Here is a 22,164-nt window from a genome sequence, read left to right on the forward strand (position 1 = left end):
AAAGGCTCTAAACCACTGATGAAAAGGAATCACAGTTAACTGAACATAACGCACCCATAAGGCAGCCTTAACCCCTCAAAATAAATGTTATGGCCCACGTCCCACACCTGTCTCCTCTATTCTTCTTGCTGTTCCAGTGAAATATTAGCTCCCACCACCCAAAGGTAGTGCCAGTGAACTTTCACAGTCCTCCTCTCCCTTAATTCATCTACCTTATTTGACACTATTACTACTGCCTTCTTTTGGAAACCCTCTTTCCAGAGCTTTCATGGTATTTCCTTCAGTCTCCTACAGTGTTAACCAATACACCATCAGTAAAAGCCAAGAGATCCTTCAATTGTTTCTCTTTTGCCTCTAACTTCCTAACGCCACATTTCTGTTCTGGTCTCTTCCGCTTTTGCTTAATCGGTCAGTTCCTCATTCACTTCAACTGCCCACAGTGTAAAGTTCTGGCTCCAAATACTCTCTTGCACATCTCTGACAGCTTGCTAGATACAACATTTAACTCTCCTTCAGGAATCTTATTAAATACACAAACAAAAACCATCACTCTCACCCATCAACCTGCCCCAACAACAGCAGGATCTCAAAGGTCCCGCACCCCACCAGGACGTCTCCCTCTGGTTGCACCGCTTCTGCTCAGAAGCACCTACAGCCTTCGTTTCTTCACTCTCCAGCTCAACGGAGTTAAAGGCACGTCATGACTTCTCACCTCCTAACTACTCTCCTAACATACAGACACTCCCCATCCCAACTCCTGCTATCAGACAAATATTCCCCCCAATCCCATTGCCTCTCATTCTTTGTCCCTAGTCCCAACCACTCCGGAGTGCAACCCCTTCATTACTGATGACTCACCACAAATCCTCAGTCCAATGCTCCACTGGCACATCAAACTCTGATTCCTATCTGCCATTAGTTCCTACACTGCTTACATGGGGCAGTTTTTCACATACATTTGTAGAGAATTCATCCTTGCCTTCCCCTTTTCTTTACTCTATTTTGTGATATATGCATTTCCACTGAGTCTCATCATTGTTGCCTCCACAAACTGTCTCCCCTTTATCCGTTCCAGACCTTACTACTACCTCTGTAGAGCTCTCAGGACACGGTCACCAGATCCTTGCAAATAAGTCTCCACATCCCCAGCTTCTTTCTCTCCAATCCCTACATTAGCCATAATTGGGTAAAATCTGACTTTCCCTACAAACTTTGCTCAGGTCACTCTTTTTTGCCCCAATATCCTCTGTAGATCCCCAGTGACCATCACCAATATGGTATAAATCCCTTAGCTTGTCATCCAAGGCCTTCCACAATCTGTGCTCATGCAGTCAAACTTTCTACTAATGCTGTACATGTTATTCATGCTTCTGGATTAGTCCATGATTCACCAAAAAAAAAAAAAAAAAAAAAGGAAAGAAAAGAATCCCACTTCCATACTTACACTTTATACCATTTGTTGAGTGTCCCTCTCCTTTCTGTTCCAGTTCTAACAATGAACTCTTACTACCAGTAATACCCATTTCAAAGCAGAATATCCACCTTTAAGCAGATGTCTCTGATCTCCCCAACCACACAGACAGAAGTCACTCCCTCTCTGTACTTAGCACATTAAATAAGTCACTCCCCAAAACTTTGTATCTCTGTCTTATCTTCTTGTCCCTTGAGAACAAGCCCTCTTAATTCATGTGGGTTAATCTTCTCCAGCCCTCAGTACTAGTTACCATAGTATATAGGTGCTAGTAGAATCTAAAAGGAGACTCAATGCATTTCTGTTGAATGGAAAACCCATACATTCACTTTCTGTCAAAAAACAAACAAACAAACAAAAAGGCTTGAATAAAGGAAACTATTTGAAGAATAGCCTGGATTAACTAGCACACCCACCCCACCCCCCCTTCCTACCATGTAAACTACACTGGGTGGCTCTAAGCAGCTGTTGGCTAGAAGTTGTTAGACACGTGAATGCTGTCACTACTCCCTGCACAGATGCCTCTTGAAGGAGTTATGTGATTCATGGCTTGGAAAAGCACTGAGCGAGCTAGCTGATGACGAGTGTAATTCAACAGGTGATAAAACAGATACCCGTCAAATCACCATCACCATCCGTTAGCAAGGTCACACAGGTGAGCAGCACTATCATAAACTGGGACTGAACAAGATACCCAAACAGAAAACACTAGTCTGGTGCCACCGCTTTTCTCATTTCCTATACAAAGCCCTTAGTCTGACGTGAGTTTCCTTGTGCCACTTACATTCCAAGCCAAAGGCCAGCCAGCTCTGCCTATGTTTTGGTTAACATTTGCTCAAGTGGCATAGGATGCTTCTGCCTATCTCCCCAGTCTTCTAAGTCTTGGGAGTATGGTGACACTTTGATTGCTTTCTGTAGAACTGAGGAACAATTTGTCTTTCACTTCATTGAGAGAAAAGGCTCAGGAGAAAAAGAAAATTTGGTCTAAAAGGCAAAAACTCGTTCTTCTTCCTGATTCCATAAAGCCTAAAGGAGCTAAAAATAAAATTCTATACTCTATTTGAATCTATCAGGATTTAGAATATTGAGGCAAAATTATTTTAACTACCTAAGTATGTTTTCATAACTTAAAAAAAAATCGTAACTGCGGCGCCTGGTTGGCTCGGTCAATAGAGCGTGGAAGTCTTAACCTCAGGGTCATGAGTTCAAACTTACAGGTTGTGGAGCCTACTTGAAGTTTTTTAAAAAATAACCAAATTCCTTAAGCTTTTTGTTTTGAAGGTCAAAACTATCGTCTTGGCCTCAGCAGTGAGCTGAGATGGGAAGAGCAGGAATGTTTTTAAGGATAACCAGGAGGGTTAGACAGTTACCAGACTGCACCTTGCAGGTGGTTAGGGGTGGCCCCAGACCACCACACTCTTTTCCTCATTCCCCTTAGCAACAGTGAGGTCATCTTGCAGCATAGAAAAGTATTTCTTCATTTTATATTTTTCTGGGGAAATTTTAATGCTGGCAGAAATATTTTTATTTGCCAAAGTATGCATTTCCATATGAATCTGATTGGCAAAGTACCATGTGCCAACAGTTATATTCAAGGAGTAGCTTTTTTTGTTTTTGTTTTTTGTTTGTTTTTTTAAGATTTATTCCTCCTTTTTGACTTTAACTCTTATTCTCCAAAAGAATTCCCTTATCTAATGGAATTTATCAAAGACAGCGAGTCAGGAGAGCAAATTTCCTATACAAAAAGATTTGTGTATCTACTTTTCATAAGATCAGCTACATTTTTGCGAATGGCCAAATTCTCTAGCAATTCATTTTTAATCTTGTGTCTCTGGCAACACTCTCTTCTCTCTATTCGTTAAAGTGGGTGTTGGTCTTTGCTTTCCTTTTTATTATCTCTCCCTTGTCTTTAATGAAATGCCAGTATCATAAATTCCTGAATCCATGCCTCCCACTCTGACCCTCTTCTAAGGTCTGGTCCAGCAATACCAATAACCCCTCGGGCAGATCCACGTGGATGTCCTGCCACCCCTTCATGAAAGCTTAACACTTCATCTTCTTCCTTACTAAACCAGATCTTCCTTTTGGCTCCCTTTTATCTCTTAAAAAAAAAACTATGCTCTCACACAAACCACATGGTTCTTTTAAGGCATCAGAGAATCCCAAGAAGAAACATCCTTGGGAATCTCTGCTTGTTTGTTTAGGGGCAGGCAGCGTCCAGCCTGCCTTAAGGCTCCTTCCCCTGGAAAGAGCCCCACAGTTCTGCCACATCCATGTCCCTGTCCCTGACATGCCTCCTATGAGCACAGTTCCTGTTTAACCACCTGTTCCTATCTGTTGGCAGAGGCATCTGTCCTGAAGACTCACCCAACCCAAAGGCTCACCTCAGGGCTCTTAAATCTGTCCATGCACACACTGCTCCCTTGACACTGACCCATAGAGGCTGATAGCACCCCCAGCGTTGTGACCACATGCTGCGAGCACCTACGGATTGTGGGCTGGAGTTCTAGCCTCCGACAGTCACTTGTCAGGCACACATTTGTCCCAAAACGGACATCGCCCAGAAAACACAGCCTGGTTTCACTGAAACCTCACTCATTTCAAATGTTTTTAATGACACAGGGGGGAAAGTGCTTATGTGGTGACATTAAGTTAACAGACACCAGGAAAGCATTGGGAATGCTGAATTTTTATCCACTCCCTGCTTTTCTAGATCTTCCCTCAACTATGAGCTCTCATCTTTAGAAAATGACCTGGGCTTAAACTCCAACTTCTGCAACTCTGGGTTTTGTAATCCTTAGGTTTATGACTTCTCTCGGTGATTCCATTTTCTCTACTGAAAATAAACACAGTACCTCACACACTGTAGTATCATGAAGATGAACTGAGATGGCACAGTGCGGTAAAACCTTTGAGATAGCACCCAGGACAGAGTAAGACACTGCATAATGTTATTTATGAAGAGCTTCTTTCAAAATTCTTGTATCCTGTGTTGCCACTTTACAGCTACTTTTTGTAAAAGTTGATGAAATAAATACATGAATGAATATCCAGTTCCTCTTTCTTCTTTGAGTGACTCCAGCCCCGTTGTTGCCTTTGGATCTCATCTCTTCCTATTCATTCTTCATTCTTCAACTCATTTTCATTTTGTCTGCCAACTCAGTTACACTTGCTATGGAGGCAGAGACCACCTCTGAGACACCTCTGTCACTTCCCAGGCGAGTGACTGCTGGGCCCCCGCAAAGCGGGCAATTAGCAAATATTGTTTCATTAAGACCACGTCTTCTTTTTCCAGACTTTTAGCTTCTTTCCCTTTCTTCTGGTCTCTTTCCGACAGCCGCTAAAGCTCACGCAGGAGCTAAAGAAGGAACATAGCAAGAGGAAAACAGAAGCAATCTCCAATCCCCACCATGCGTCTGCCCTTCCATACGGCCAGCGTCTTACAGTCCTTTAATTGCAAAACTATTTTCCACAAAGACTTAAAGTTTTTGGTTTCAGTGTGTTAAAAAGCTTTTCTCCAATGCTTTAAAAGAATGTGACAGATGCTTTATTCTGACACTTTGAGGCGATACAGCACAGCACTTGGGATTTTACTTTGCTTTTATAGATGGAAATTCATTGAACATATTCTGCACAGCAGTTATGAGTAATGTTGGCCCAGAAAGAAAAGAAACCCAGCTTCCACATGTCAGGACACCTCTGAGAAGGGATACGCATGTTAACTACGACTTAGCCTACAATAGGATTTGGAGAAACTTTAATGTACAGTAACCCGCCTAGTTCCCAGAGGTGCTTCCTGACATTGTGTCAATGACACAAGTCATCTTAGAACAGCTTTATCCTCCCACCCCCACCCCAAGGAGCCCTATGATGAGTCTCCATGCTTCAGAGCCATTTACCTCCATACTTTTGTATGGAGGAATGTGATGCGCTCTGAGGGGGGTGTGTGTGCCTACTGTCTTCCTATGGACAGCCTGAATAATCTGAAGGAGAATGACAAAACCACACTTCCCTGGGCAAAGTTAGCTGGTTCTTGGAAAGCAAGTATTTTGATAACAGTTCCAATGTGAATCACTGGCACAAGATTCCATTGTCGGAAGTGACAAAGGGCTTTACAACTACATCTCCAAAGTAGTACAACCATGCGGACCACATTAATTTTAAAAACTGAAAGATGATAGGCTATGCCACCTTTTTCTTGACAAATGATTTGTTTCAGAAATGGTTTCTTTATAATGACTTGTTTCAAGCTTCATGAAACTAATTAAATATCACATTTTAGCAAGATAAAGTAGAATCTTTGTGTCAAAAAAAATCATTGGACTGTGTAAATGAGCAAAGACGTAAATAATTAGCACTTTTGTGTGTTAGTGGGTTACACACAAGTGAAAAAAACCCTTTCTCTTTGAGGTATTCTGGTATTCCTCCTCAGTAGAAACTGTATTTCCCTTCAATTGGAAGGGAAACTGAAATTTCAGAAAGTGACTAAAGTATGAAAATGAACAATGCAAAAACAAAGCACGACTGATACCAATTATCTTTTTTGATTCTCCTTCCTAGTCCCTATTTTATATTGTCCTAATACCAATGTTGCTAGGGACATAAGAAACATATTTTTCCCCCAAATTTCAGTATCTCAGGCAGCAATAACAACCAATCTCTTATTTCCTATCTCCCTCTCAACTTTCCCTAATATCAGTGCTTTCCAAGAAGTATGCCCAGATGACTCCCCACTGGCTGGCACACCACTATACTCCACACGCTTGCAACCAAGTGTTCTCTGTGGAAAGGAGGGATTTGTACTCCAAACCAGCTGAGGTCATAAGGTCGGCCTACCCTCACTCCTGTGAAATAGTCTACTTGTTTGTGTCAAATTCATATGTGGAAGGTTAATAAGTATTTATGTGCATGATTTAAAATTTAAAGGACAGGCAGGCTCAGTAGGATAAACAGAAATGACTGTGGACCCACATGAGTAGGGTATTATCAGTCTAGGTGAGCAGATACAAGAAAGCCAGAACCTTACTTTGTTCAGGTTCAATTTAAAAACAGGATTATGAAGGTTTATCACCTGCAAAGAAACCAAGATTCGATATAAGACAGCAGTCAAAAGCACACTGAGAGGAACTGGTGGCGAAGGGAGTTTTTAAGAAGTGAGTTTATTTTTTCAATTTCTCCCCCTCCTTTATTTCTTGACTCTCTTCTTTATGTGGTGGGTTTACTTGTTTGTGAGTGGATACACCAACGCCAATTCATCCTTCTTTCTTGAATGGTAATGGATGTGCTGGGACATCTGCCAGCCAACAGCAGAAGGACATGGACTTTCAAGTCTCAAATAGATGTCCCATGAATGGGGCAATGGTAATCTAACCATCGGTTAGAACCATATGGTTCAAGGCGGAACCATAGCCTTGAAGAATAACAAAACAGGCTCTTCTTGAAGGGTTTGGAATATGCAAACAATGGCCACAACCTCATGCACTTTCTAAAACTCCCTTAACTTTGAGACATCATCAACCTAGACTTTTATTATCTATCATCACTTGGCCAGGCCTTCTGACACTTATGGTAATAGTAATAGCTACAATTTATTGAATGACTATCGTATATCCCCTATAAGATGATACTACTAAGTCTATTTTACAAATGATGAAACTGTCATAGGATCTTGAGATGTTAAGTAACTTGCTCAAAGCCTTAAAGCATCTAGAACAAAGCCAGAATTTGAACCTGGACCTATGTCATTTCAGAATCCGCGTTCTTTAACTCCATCCCAAATCTGAAACCCTGGCAACCATGAACAACAAGACCAAGTGCCCAGAGCTAACACTCAAGGGGAAGGGTGCTGGACTTCTGGGCATCTTGGTTCCTGGCACATAGTGAGTTCATGATAAACATTATTTTAATGCATGATGTTTCAGCACTTCCATGAGAATAGTAGATGACACTGCCTTGTGACGAAACCCTAAGTGAACACTGAGACTTCTGACATCCAGTGGAAGAATTCTCTGTGCTCTGGTCCCCTTCTCACCTTATGCTCAAATCCAACATCCAGCCCTCACTTCTGTGTAGTTCCCTTCTGTTTTGGGCCATTGTAACTTGAGTGTGTATCCTTCCATAACCTCAGACTCAAAACCTACCCCAAACTCTTTCCTAATTTTCAGCTTTTACTCATCTTCTTCTAGTTTGCCAGAAAATAAGCTTGGAATCAACATTATACCTTCCTTGCTCTTCATATTATTGGCTCTTCAGCCCCACCAAGTCAATCTCACAGGTGACTCACTAAACCTTCTTCTTTATTCTGCTTCTGGGTACAGAGGAGCAATTAAAAACAGATGATATCTGGGTTGCTTAGGGTACTTTTGGTTATAAGTCTAGCAAATGCAAAGCCATGGCTCATGTGGCATATGAACAGTGTCATACGCATGAATGAGAGAGGGGTTAAACAGGCAACTCAGAGGCAAAAGATGTCTAAGTCCTATAAACAACTCTTGATGATTAGGACCCATCCTGAGTTTTTAAGCAGGAAAGTGACATAGTCAAGTGCATTTCCTAATGACAGGTGATTGCACTGGAGGTTGAGAGACCAGTTAAGTGGACAAATTGGCCAGTGCATTGAAACCCAAAGAAAATCTGAAAGGAGGTACAGTCATACAGATACCTGCTTTATTCTCCTGTACCCATTTGTGTAAGGTTTCCATGAAGACTGTGAGTCCACCTAAATATCCCTCCACTATCTTGATAGCTGCTACCACCATTTGCTATTCACACAAGAAATCTCGGAATCATCTTTAACATTTCCCTCCTCTTCACCTGACACCCTCTACATATAATCAATTATCAATTTTGTGTCAGTTTAATCCTACTAGACATCTTGATGAGACATATGCTTCACTTCTTTCTATCTCCCATCACTATCCTAAGCCACGGCATATCACTCCTTGCCTGGACTATTGCAAGGGCTGTCTAAATAATCTCTCTTATTTCATTTTACCTCTTGCAAAACATACAAATGCTTTAGAAGAGAAAGACAGCAAACCTATTTCTCCCCTCAACTGAGAATTCCGTTTAACTGAGCAAGAATGACCTCTAGCATTCTGCTTTTCCTTCTGAAAATGAATTGCAGATTTTAGGCTGCTTTCAGTAGGGACATCTTCTAAAAGTACAAATCATACCATGCCAATCCCCTGCTTATAAACCTCCCCTTTTCTTGTGGCTCTTGGATAAAGTACTAAGTCCATTTAGCTCTGAATAGCAGAGCCTCTACTCATCCAAGCAGCCAAATCCAGAGCCTCTGTTCTCTCCCACTGCAGAATTTCTCTTCAGTTCCAGAGAAGTAAGATATTAGCTAGGATTTCCTCAAATATTGCCTCTCCACCATTCATTTTGTCCTTTTTTTATGTTTATTTATTTATTTTTGAGAGAAAGAGAGAGAGGAGCAGAGAGAGACAGAGACAGAGACAGAGACAGAAAATCTGAAGCAGGATCCACGCTATCAGTACAGAGCCCAACATGGGACTCAAACTCACAAACCATGAGATCATGACCTGAGCCAAAGTCAGATGCTTAACTGACTGAGCCACCCAGGTGCTCTGCATTCTTTATTAGTAGGACTGCCAGCTAGACATAGGTTACAACTTCCTAATGCATCCTTTTAACACAAATTCACAATCATATTTTTCATTCATCTTTTGAGCTATGTTCTGAATGAATTCCTCATTCTCATTCTCCAAGTTATCAATTTTCTCTTTAGCCAAATCTACTCTAGGGTTACTCTGTCTGTGCATTCTATTGTTTTTACTTATCTTTTGTAGTTTTCCTTCTTTTTTTATATTTCACTTACCATATGTATATTTTCCATTTCTAACATTTCTAATTGATTCTTTCTGATACCCATATATTCCTCAATTTCTATCTACCTCCTTTGTGTTCATAATCTGCTCATGGAGATATCGTCCTCTTGCTTTTAAAGTTCTCCCTTTGGGAGATATCTGACACACTTATTTTTAAGTCCTCCCTTGTTGCTCTCTCTGTTCCTCCACATTGCCCAGGGAAAACAGGGCCAGCCAGAGCAGCAGCAGCATCAGATGTGATAAAAAGGGACCAGATGCAGGCAAGTTTACTGAGGTAACTGATTGGACAGAAAAGCCAATGGAGAGGGAAGAGCCTGGGAGGACATACAGTTTCAGCTTCAGCAAACTACGTGTATGTTCTCACCTATCACCTGGAAAAGGAAAACATGAAGTTTCCGAAGCAAAGCAACACAGGTCTTGGAGTAGAAGGCATGATAGGCATGATAAGGCAGTTTTGAATATATTGAGTTTGCAGGACAAGGGACATAGATGGCCAAGGCAAATAGGCTGATACGTGGTTGTTTATATGGGTCAGGAGGTCAAGAAAGAAGTGAGCCAGAAATAACCAGCATCCTATCGTGATGATGCTGACAAACCCAAACAGATCACCACAAACTTGTCCCAGAGTAATGGTCCATCTACAATCATTCTGAAAATGGATATATCTTATCTCAAAGCCATTTGGTTGTCTTTTGATCATGGATGGCTTTGATGGAAGGACAAAAATAAATCTTCCCAAAGGTAATTAATAAAATGTAATAATATATAGAATAATATATAGAATATATATATAGAATATATAGAATAATAGAATGCATGGTGGGAACAAGGAAAGGCACGTTCCTCTCACCAGGGCCACACCCTTGCAGAAAGATTTCTCTGCTGAAATCTACCTAGAAAGCAAACTAAAATCTGCAATTCATTTTCAGAAGGAAAAGCAGAATGCTAGCATTCATTCTTGCTCAATTAAACTGAGCTCATGGTTGAGGGGAGAAATAGGTTTGCTGCCTTTCCCTTCCAAAGCATGGCAAACTCTATTTTATGAGGTTATATAGACTCTGTCACACAACGAGAGGGAGCTAAACCAGAAAAGGAAATGGCCCAGTCACTTTATTTTAAAGGAAGTTTAAGTAATAACAGCTACAATACCAAGTCCAACAGTTGCAAAATCAGATGAGGAATGACTATTCCTGTCACAGTGTCATTCTACCTTTATTATGACATCACACAAAGCAACAGTGCAGCCGCACACAGGCTTTGTCACATCTTTGTCATGTGGAACAGAAGGAGCTCCTGCAGGTGCTATGTTTGGACATTGTGTAAAGTAAGGAGAGGTGAAGAATTAGTAGGACCATTTTACTGATGCGGGTACTGAATCACACACTGAAGGTTACTGTGGGAACCAGATGAGTCGCCAACAGAGAGAGTCAGAAATTTAGAGGGCCTCACAACAGTGATTTCCAAATCTGGCCCCAAGAGCATCAGCATCACCAAGGAGCTTGATAAAAACAGGAATCCCTGGGCCTCCGAATGTACCTACAAATAATCCTCTCCGTATGTTCAATATGTTTCGTAAGTGATTCCAGCAAAGAACCAAGCTTGGGAACCACCGATTTAGTCCATTCTCAACAGAGAGAAATTCATCAATTGCCCAGGGGACATGTGGCAATGTCTAGAGACATTTTTGGTTGCCAAAACTGGGGGAGGGGATGCTCCTGGCACCTAGTGGGTAAAGGCCAGGATATAACTTAAATCCTACAATGCACAGGACAGCACTCGTAACTAAGAATCATCCAGTCCAGAGGGGCCTATGTGGCTCAGTAGGTTAATCATCCGACTTCAGCTCAGGTCATGATCTCATGGTTCATGAGTTCGAGCCCCACATCAGGCTCTGTGCTGACAGCTCAGAGCCTGGAGCCTGCTTTGGATTCTGTGTCTTCCTCTCTCTCTGCCCCTCCCCGGCTCACACTTTGTCTCTCTTTCAAAAATAAACATTTAAAAATTAAAAAAAAAAAGAATCATCCAGTCCAAAAGTTCAGTGGCTCTGAGGCTGAGAAATGGTGATACAATCCAACAGTCAGGAAAGAACCGTCTAGGAAAATTACAGGACTTTTAATTTTTGTAATATAAAGTTGGAACCTCGCTTTTCAGAAATCCAATCTCATTTTCTCGATTCTACGGGATTTTAAAACTTTGTGTATTGTGGTAACCTATACACAACATAAAATTTCCAGGGGCACCTGGGTGGCTCAGTCGGTTAAGCTATTGACTCTTGATTTTAGCTCAGGTCATGATCTCATAGATTGGGGAGATCGAGCCCCACATAGGGCTTTGCTCGGGATTCTCTCCTTCTCTCTGCCCCTTCCTGGCTTGCACTCACATGCTTGCTTGCTCTCTCTCTCAAAATAAATAAACTTAATATGAAACATAAAATTTCCACTTTCAACCATTTTTATAAAGGTTTTTTTAATTATTTATTTTTGAGAGAGAGAGACAGCAAGCGAGCAGGGGAGGGGCAGAGAGAGGGAGGCATAGAATCCAGAGCAGGCTCCAGGCTCTGAGCTGTCAGCACAGAGCAAAATTCAGGGCTTAAACTCACAAAATGTGAGATCATGACCTGAGCTGAAGTCAGACGCTTAACTGACTAAGCCACCCAGGTGGCCCTTACCATTTTTAAATGTACGGTTCAGTGGTATTAAGTACATTCATGTTGTGCATTCTATGTGCTATGTGATCTTAAAGTTCTGAATTCAAAACATATTTTGAGTTCAGGTGTCATTTTAGCTCACCAGGCTGTCAATATTTAAATGTCGCAGGAATTATGGGTTTCCAGGCTACAGAACTGACTTTAATGCAACTAAGTAGAAGTTTGTATTATTGCTTCCAGTCTTGCCTGGAACACAAAAAGCTTGTGCCAATCTGAAAACTCATAACTGACTGCTAGTGGTTACCATTATTAAGCAGAGTGCTGAATGATGATCTCACTGAATCCCCACAATGCCAGGAAGGATGTATGAATACTGCCAATTCTTTCTTACAAAGCAGGAGGCTTGCCCCCAGTCACACAGCTCTCAAGTGGCAGCCCAGACTTTCAGGCCCTATCAGTCTGCCCACTGCCCATGCCTATAAGCACCAAGTCAAACTGCCTTACCAGTGTCCAGCCTCAACAGGATGTCTCATTTCAGGTGGCTCCTTCTGGAGTAACCTAGGCCAGTGGCCACATTGCCCCTCATTTTTAAAGAAATACCATCTTTGCTTTCATAACACAGTGTGTCCCTGGAAGTCACGTCATTAGTGGCTGGAGCAAGCAAATTTGGCAATGGTGTATGTGTCTGCTCAAATCAGACTGGTGTTAATGGTTGGAACAATTAGGGAGGAGCATAAGAGATGGAGAATCTGAAAAAGAACTACTTAACAAGTAAGGTAAGTTAAATAAAGGCAAATACTACACGATATCACTTACACATGGGATTTTTTTTTTTAAATCAAACTTACAGAAACAGAATAGAAAGATGGCTGCCAGGGACTGGGGAGGTAGAAGGAATAGGCAGAGGCTGGCGAAAGGATACAAACTATCACCTATAAGATGAATAAAGCTTAATGTAAAACATGGTGACTACAGCTGATGACAGTGTATTGTATAATTGAAATGTGCTAAGAAAGTAGAACTTGAACATTCTCACACACACACACAAAGATAAATATGTGAAGTGATGGGTATGTTAATTAACTCTATGGGGGAGAATCCTTTCACAGTATATCTGTATATCAAATCACCATGATGTACACTCTAAATATCTTATAATGCATGTCAATCACACCTCAATTAGGCTGAAATGAAATTTTTAAAAAAGAGCTACGAAACAGATTTATGGTTTAGTAGAAATGGCCTGGGTTTTAGTATCATGCAGTGTTGGATTCAAATCAGTAGCTTCCTAGCTGTGTGATCTGAGGCAAATTAATGAGCTTGTGAACAATTATGAACTAGGACATCCAAAGTCTTTTTGGGGGGATGAAATACTCCATTGCAAGGCATTTAACATACTGCCTGGCATATCGTATGTGCTCATCAGATGGCCCATGCTATTATTTCTACTGCTACTGTTATTATTATGTACAGAATGAGCAAAACTCCAATGTCAAGCACAAAAATTTAAATGTGCTTTATGGGGGCGCCTGGGTGGCTCAGTTGGTTAAGCATCCGACTTCAGCCCGGGTCACGATCTCGCGGTCTGTGAGTTCAAGCCCCGCGTCGGGCTCTGGGCTGATGGCTCAGAGCCTGGAGCCTGCTTCCGATTCTGTCTCCCTCTCTCTCTGCCCCTCCCCCGTTCATGCTCTGTCTCTCTCTGTCTCAAAAATAAATAAACGTTAAAAAAAATTTTTTTTTTAAATAAATGTGCTTTATGCAATTAATGAGCTTAAAAAGGTCTTGGGTAAATCAAAGTTATACATATTAGATTATATCTTAAATATCTACAGAGGGGTGCCCAGGTAACTCAGTCGGTTAAATGTCCGCCTTTGGCTTAGGTCATGATCTCATGGTTCATGGGTTCTCCGAACCCCACCTCGGGCTCTGTGCTGACAGCTCAGAACCTGAAGGCTGCTTCGGATTCAGTGTCTCCCTCTCTCTCTGCCTGTCTCTCTCTCTCTCTCTCTCTCTCTCTCTCTCTCTCTCTCTTGCTCTCTCTCTCTCAAAAATAAACATTAAAAAATGTAAAAAAAAAAACCAAAAAACAAAAAAACATATCTACAGAAATAGGATAGCTAAGGGGAAAATGCAGGCAGTCATTTTGTACACGCTTGCCTGAAAACATATCACGTAGGTTTCTCTTAGGGAAATAATATCCCCGACCATATATAGGCAGAGGATGCTACTACAATTTTTCTGCTAGGAGGATGGAGAATATCAATGGTTTATTCTCATCCTTACTGTTCATAGTTCAAACCTAAAGTAGATACACACAGAAATAGAGATCGATGTAAGGGATCACAGGGTACAAATACATGTAAAACACAAGCTGACTGATCACCGGGAGCATATAATCTACTTCAAAAGACATGGGTACACTAAAAAAATGTAAGCAACATTATGTGCATACTATATTAACTGAATAAAAGCTACAGGCAAAGAAAATGGTATAAGAAATGAGAAGGATGGAAAAATAACTGCATTATAACACACTCAGCAAAGGTTTGAATACAAAGAAGGCTCTGGGCAGTGTTAGCAAAGCCAGGATTTAAAGGAATGAAGGGCTGAACAGAAGCAGGAGGAATTCAAGCAGGTTCACTCTCAGAAAGAAACTGCAAGAAACGAACCACATGCATGTGCAGGGACATACTTCTAAAGGGGAAGCTTCTATATAGCAAGATGGTACTTAAAAATTGCACACAGCAGCTTTGAACCCTGGTCAATACAAAGATACCTTGCACCGTGGGTAATATGAAGGGAAATCATGGAGGGGACATCAAGTCAAATTAAAGAATCTGACTCAAGGGGCACCTGGGTGGCTCAGTTGGTTAAGCATCCGACTTTGGCTCAGGTCATGATCTCACGGTTTGTGAGTTTGAGCCCTGCATCGGGCTCTGTGCTGACAGCTCAGAGCCTGGAGCCTGCTTCAGATTCTGTGTCTCCCTCACTCTCTGCCCCTCCCCAGCTCATGCTCTGTCCCTCCCTCTCTCAAAAATAAATGAACATTAAAAAAAATTTTTTTAAGAAAAACTTAAATAAATAAAGAATCTGATTCAAGTCTTAGGATCACTCAAGAATCATCCATGACTTACTTTTTTTTAGTTGTATTATACTCTCCTCAAACAAAATCTTTTGCAAAAGCATGCAAAAATCAAAAGGCCGATATAAGCTGCTGTTGCAGGAGTGAGTGTGAAAAGCCTTCAAACACACTGCATACACCCCTCACCCCTGAAGCATTTGGGAAGGATTTGAGAAGGATCCTTGAGAATGATCCAACTAAGGTTAAAAACCATGCGGGGCACCTGGGTGGCTCAGTCAGTTAAATGTCCAACTTCGGCTCAGGTCATAATCTCATAGTTTGTGAGTTGAAGCCCCACATCGGGCTCACTGTTATCAGCATCAAGCCCACTTCAGATCCTCTGTCTGCTTCTATCTTTGCCCCTCCCCGACTCTCACCTGCTCGCTCGTGCTCTCTGTCTCTCTCTCTCTCTCTCTCTCTCTCTCAAAAATAAACATTTAAAAAAATATATGCATCTCTCCCCATCATTGTTTCTGGGCCTGAACATGATGTATAACAACCTTCCCAAGGGCTTGTCCGGTGCACAGATATTAGAGACGACCCAGACCCCTTGCCCGCTGGGATGGCTTAGGCTAGCTTTTCCTGAGTAGAAGTGGGCTTTATTTCCTTGTATGGACAGGATGGAGTCTGTACACTTGGGGTTGTGAACAACACATCTAACCCATCCTTCTTCTACCTGAAATAACTTCCAAAAGTTGGTAACACCTATCACACCACCTTTCTGCAGGCTTACATCTGCACAGTTTCACCAATCACTTGCTTGTATTCTGCAGGCACATGGAGGCTTATATAGAGGCATAACGTATCTATCAAATGGAGAAGACCTGGTGGCCAGCCAGCAGGGGCACACTGGTGACAGAGCTGGTGTTACTTAGATAGAAGTTATACTTCAAGCCAAGAGAGAACATGGAATCTAGACAAAGAGTATCAGTAGTAAACACACAGACCAGTGGGCTAAGCACTGAGGCTGGGGCAAATTTAGAAAGGAGAAAGTCGTGAAACCATGAAGGAAACTCACAAAGACTAATCAGACAAGGAGGGAGAATCTCAGGACTGCAGCTTAATGAAGAACAGGGAGTTTCAAGAAGATCAGAATGAGCAGCTTTGCCAAGTGTAACCAAGACAGCGAGGCCAAGCAAGGCGGAGGGAGGACCACTCCATTTAGCAAAGCAGAAGGCACTGCAGCCATCAGAGAGCAGCTCCAGGGAGAGGAAAGTTGTTACTCATTCTCAGATTAAGTAGATACTGACACAGCACAGGTCATGGTCTATACTGACAACATTTAAATCAACTTGGAATGGAAAGACACAACCTAAATTACACGCTAGCAAGAGAGTTACTAGGTCAAGAGAAGGGCCTTCCAAGGCAGGAACAGAAGAGCTTATTGGTGAAAGCAGAGAAGAAAAGAACAACTGAAGACAACAGTGATGGGGCAAAGCCTCAGGTAAGGGGAAAGGACGGGTTAGAACACAGGTGCAGCCAGAGAGTCGGGGGATGGGACAGACTGAATGGCCTGGGACAGGGGCAGGACCATCCCTTCCCTCCTCTGCTGGCAGTGGGTGCGGGTGTGGGCGGGAAGAGGATGGCAGGAGACAAGGGCATCATGAGATCCTGGAGGCACGCAAACCCATAAGCAGAGGACTTGTAAGGCGCAGACAGGAGTGGTGGCTTTCTGGCCACAGTGCACTCCTTGGAAAGGAAGGAATGTGAGGCAGGGCAGACAGGAGAAACTAGAGGCCTGAGGCGCATGTGTGGGAACAGAATATCTGCTGCCCAGAATGCTGGCACGTGGCCAAGAAACAGAAGAAACTATCAAGGAGAAGTGCTAGGGAGCCAGTGAATATTCCACAGCACAACTGGTTGCATGTCCAGTTAGCATTCTCCCTTATTACTAGGTGATGCCTCCCACCTACCCTTTAGTTGTCTCTCTTCCTAAACATTAAAAACATTAGGCAGGAGTGCCTGGGTGGTTCAGGCAGTTAAGCGTCCGACTTGGGCTCAGGTCATGATCTCATGGTTTGTGAGTTCGAGCCCCACATCCGGCTCTCTGCTGTCAGTGTGGAGCCTGTATGGGGTCCTCTGTATCCCCCTCTCTGCCCCTCACCCCCCCACTCTCTCTCTCAAAAATAAACATTTAAAAAATTGTTTAATAAAAATAAAAACATTAGGCACAGAAAGAAGGAGAAAGCCAGGGAACCATTCTTGACAAAGGGCAGGTAAAAAAGAAAACCAGCGCATCTCATTTCCTAATCTAAGGAGAACTTGCTTAAACTGGCAGAAACAGGGCTGCCTTTATGGAGTAATTACTCTGAGCCAGGCGATGTCCTACATTCTTTTTCACACATTTTCTTTAATCTTCACAACAATCATGAAAGTGCAAAATTATTATGTCAGCTTTGCAAAATGAAGATACTGAGGCTCAAAGAGGGTAACAGAGCCTCTCACAAATATGGGGGCTCCGGGGCCCCAACCAGGTTTCAATGTCCTGGAGAGTGTACTGCATTGCTTAGGCCACACTAACTCTCAGCAAACGCCTCTCATCAGAGTGTCGAGGGTTCTATACTCTTGATTGAGAAAAATAAGCTGTTCAGAAAATAGTAAGTTAACCAGGACAGGGGGTGGGAGGCTTTAAGGCTCAGTATGTCCAGACAACCACCGACTGGTGGCTTCAAGTGGCCCCTGAGGGTGAAACTCAGCAACAGACCATAAAGGCCAAAGCAGAAGCCACCAACGAGATAGTTTACAACTCCTCTGACGGCTTCCTATGGTATGGCAAACTCTTCTTGTAAAAATCCCATAGGGGCTTTTCCTGCTGAGTGGAAAGGCAGAATTGTCTCTTCACAATCTGGAGAGAAAACAAACCAGTCGGCTCCGTGCAGACATCCCCTTGAACCAAACAGGCATCAATAGAGCAAAGCTGAGCAGAAATGTGCTCCTTCTTCCAGTTATTCATTAATTAAATATCCATTGATTAAGGACGGACTGTTCTCTAGGCACTAGAGAAACTGCACTCAAAGATGAAGCAATTTACAGGCTCATGACGGTTTCTCACGAGCCCCTGGATTGGGAGGTGTGGGGGCCCCTGCATCAACCTCACGTAGTGTTCCTCACAAAGCAGAGGAAGGGCCCCACCCCTGGCGACAGAATCAAAATCTCTGCAGCTCGGCTGGAAATGTGCATTTTTCACAAGCTCCTTGGGTGATCCTTGGGCACGCCCAAGGTTGAGTCGGACCACCGGTTTAAGGTGACAGACAGGGACAACACAATGGGATAAGCGGAAGGACACTCAAGGTTTTAGGAGAACAAGGGACAGCAAAGCCGAACCCAACTCCCAGAAATAACCTTTTAGTGAAATAGTAGCTACCCAGGGTCAAAAGGAGCAAAGAGCTTTCTGAACAAAGGTAGCCTGCCACAGGAGAGAGGCAGGCTATGCGACCCTCACTGAACAAGGTAAAAGATCAGAAGAAAAGTCCAAGTACGAATCATGGCTCAAGTCTTTGTTGCATGTGCAAATACATTTCCAATTCTTGGGCCAATTTCTGACCCAATCAAGAAACAACACCTGATGCCAGCACTGCCATGAGTCTCACTCCAATCTCAGTAGCTGCAGGGCAATAAGGGGTTAGGTTTCTAATCCTTTGTGTAGTCTCCATACGGCAATACCACAAGGCCCACAATTTAGCCAACTGTTTAAAAGTTCAGTCTTCAGAGTAAGAGAGACCTGGGTGTGTGTCCTGCTCTCATGAATTGGCAAATCACTCAAATACTGTGAACCTCATATCTGCATTTGTAAAACCGGATCATCACCAAGAACGAGACAAGGAAACACCAGGTGCCTCCTGATACAGTGCCCGGAAGAGGACACAGCATCATCTCTCTGGCATTTCACCTGATAATGCAAAACCTGGGAAGAAAACATCAGAGAGACCCAAACTGAAGAATATTCCACAAAGCTGTCCTGTACTCTACAAAATTGTCAAGGCCACAAAAGATAAAGAAAGACTAAGGAAACATTCCATGTCAATGGACACCATCGGGACAGGACAATAAATGTAATACATGAGCCTGGAGGGATAAGGGATCTTATTGGGACAACTGATGAATCTTGAATATGGACTATGGACTTTGAATTAGATGATAGTTTTGAACTGCTGTTCAATTTCCTGGCTTTTATAAAGAGACTATGGTTATGTAAAAGAAGGATTCTGTTCTTACACTGAGTATTTAGGAGTAAAGGGGGATGATGCCTCTAAGTCACTCTCAAATGGTTCAGAAAAAAAGCTATATATTAAAAAGAGAGAAAATGGAGAAAACAGTCACGCATATGAAGCAAAATGTTAATACTTAAAGAACCTGGATAAAAGGTAGACAGAAGTTCTTTGTACTAGTCTTGCCATTTCTCTGTTTAAAAACTGTATTGAACTAAAGTTACTGCTCAAAACTTTCAAGCCATGAAATAACAAGGAAAGACTGAAGAACTGTCAAAGGCTGGAGAAGAATGAGGAACCATGACGACTATATTACAATGTGGTTGGCATTCCTGGATTAGATCCTGGAACAGAAAGAGGACATCAGTGGCAACACTGCTGACATCCAAATAAAGTTTGTAGTTTAGTTACCAGTAATGTGCCATGGTTAATGCCTTCATTTTGGGAAATGTACCAGTTATATTAAGCATTAGGGAAGACTGAGTGAAGGGGTTATGGAAACTCTCAATAGACTCTTCACGATTTTTCTATGAATCTAAAATTGTTCCAAAATAAAAAGATAACTAAAAAATAAGTGTTAAGGCACACACACACCAAAGGCCATCCCCAAAGGCAAGAACAGGACACTGACTCCACAAACCCCTAAGAATGTGTATCGGGAGCTATTGCCTGATAGCAGAGGTTCCCGGAGCCACGGCAGAATCAAACGGAAATAATTTAGTAAACCACTGACTTAGAATCACTTGAGGTAGAAGCCCCAAGAACATTTAAACAAGTACCCCAGACCTGGGGTACCAGGGATCCAGCTCAGTACTTCTCAAACTTAACTAGACACAGGAGTCCCTGGAGACCTAGCTAAAATGCAGATTCTAGGTCAGGAGATCTGGGGTAGGGTCTGAGACTTTGCATTTCCAATGAGCTCCCAGGTGAAGCCCGAACAACCAGCCTCAGCCACACATATGCAGAAGGCAAAGCAACAAGACAGAAGAGGCCTGCCTGGGTTCATGTCCCCGGAGCACCACGCCAGCCCAGGACTGCCATGTGGATGTAAGAGGTCAACTCCCCTTTGAGGCCGTTGGTTCCCTTAGCCAGTAGCAAACCTAGTCCTAACTGTATTTAGTCTGCACCAGGTAGTCCCAAGCATATTTTAAAATTCAACTCACCTCCTCTCTCGAACAGCACATGAAAAAGGACAAACATCTGTTACCTGACACAAATGTATATAAAACTACCGGATGGGCTTCTCTACCCACATGGGTTGCTTCTAGAGCTCCACAAAAACTGCCTCGTAGAGCAGTTAAAGTGACAATGAGGAGCTGGACCGATGACACCTTTGTTGACAACAATCCTAGAATTTTACCCTTTCTCAAATTCACACTCAAGCTCAACTAATTCTGATTTGACCTTTATAATTTATGTCAATAGTCTTTTGGATCCACACAATGCCATACAACTCTTACAGTATTCTTCAACCAGATAATAACATCTGACCAGGGGAAAGAAAATTATAGATCATAATCATAGAACAATACTGAGAACATATATAAAAAGTGGAGTTGCCATGGTAGCCTAATTGTGAAAATATTAAAAGCCACCTAGAATTCTATAGTATTTGTTTTATGAAACTCTAAGTGTACATAAGTCTCAATTTTTTTTCCTCCTTAAATTATTTGCTCTAGTAACCTTCCTGAGATAACCTGTAATCAAATCAAATCAAATCAAAGCCACACCGTAAGACTGTTGAGACCCAAGCTAAAGGAGGCTTTTAAAGGTAGGGCCATATTAAAAAATCTTTTGGATATTTTTTCATTCATTAAATACGTATTGAGGATGTATTACATGCCAGACAATGCACTACACAGACAGTGCATTTTACATTAATAATAAAATTACAATTAGCTGGGAGGCAAGCCCAAGCCCCTCTATACTAATTTCACTATTAAGCTGTTACTGTAATGTACTTGTTGGCTGCTTCTGCAAAAATCAAAGGGGAAAGTGTATCAAAAAATTAAGTTTCGTGTTGCCTAGGATAAAACAACCTGCACCTACTCATGAGCACTTGCCAGGCAGGGCCGGGATAGCCTCCACTGTGCCAACTGCCCGGAACCTAAGCCACTGGGCCCTGCCGCCTCTCACCCAGCTTCAGACACAAACCCTGTATTCACACAATCCAAGTAGATGTTGAACGAGCATAAAAACCCCATCCGTCGTCACTGTGTGTGGTACACAAAGCAAACTACACTGCAACTATTATTGCACAGATTTTTCAGCACAGCCAGAGAGAGACAGGAGGACAAAAGAGCTAACCAAAGTCTGTGAAAATTCCAAGACAGAAAGAAGACTGAAGAGAACCCCCAAACTGCTGCCAGCATGACTGACCTGATCGATTTCCATGAGTTTGGGGTAGGCGCCGGGCCATTCTATGGCCACCTTGACGATGTCCGCGGGGGGCGGCATGGTAATCCCAGGGAGTCCAAAGCTTATAGAACCGGGATCCTACAGTGCAGACGGCCACACGTGTCTACACCTAATGAGGAATGACAAAAAGAAAGAAAAGTTGCTCAGTGCCGATGCAGGGCAAATTCTGCTTCATCACTTCCTGTTTTCACTGGTGGTTTAGGTATGAGAAACGGCTCTGGGTATACAACACACAGGGCACCAACTGTACCTCCGGCTGCTCCTGAGGAGAGAAGACAGATGACAGGAAGGAGCCAATGCCCTAGAGTCGAAGCCTTCAGGAGACGTGGTCCCCGCAAGGGGCAGTTTGTCCCTTACCACGGGGTTCGGCTCCCAGTGGTGCCCAGGGTCTGGATGAGCTGGGCTCACTCTGTCCAGAAACGCACATAAACTTCTCGCGCTCAACA

General features: G+C 42.6%; 1 protein-coding gene across 6 annotated transcripts in view; it reads right to left on the minus strand.

The window, feature by feature from the left end:
* Nucleotides 1–22,164, minus strand: part of ELMO1 (engulfment and cell motility 1) — a 534,040-nt gene that overhangs the window by 410,505 nt on the left and 101,371 nt on the right. For 5 of the 6 annotated variants that reach the window (XR_008420442.1, XM_019418107.2, XM_019418110.2 and 2 more), the window contains one exon: nt 21,680–21,827. Coding sequence is in view for 5 of the 6 variants with exons in the window: in XM_019418107.2 (XP_019273652.1) it covers nt 21,680–21,757 (78 nt within the window). In the remaining variant the exon portion in view is untranslated. Of the gene's footprint in view, nt 1–21,679; nt 21,828–21,968; nt 22,082–22,164 lie in introns of those variants that run through there. The other variant, XM_019418111.2, reaches the window with a different exon arrangement.

Source organism: Panthera pardus, unplaced genomic scaffold (genome assembly GCF_024362965.1).
Source record: "Panthera pardus isolate Hobbes unplaced genomic scaffold, ASM2436296v1 HiC_scaffold_8, whole genome shotgun sequence".
Classification (NCBI taxonomy): Eukaryota; Metazoa; Chordata; class Mammalia; order Carnivora; family Felidae; genus Panthera; species Panthera pardus.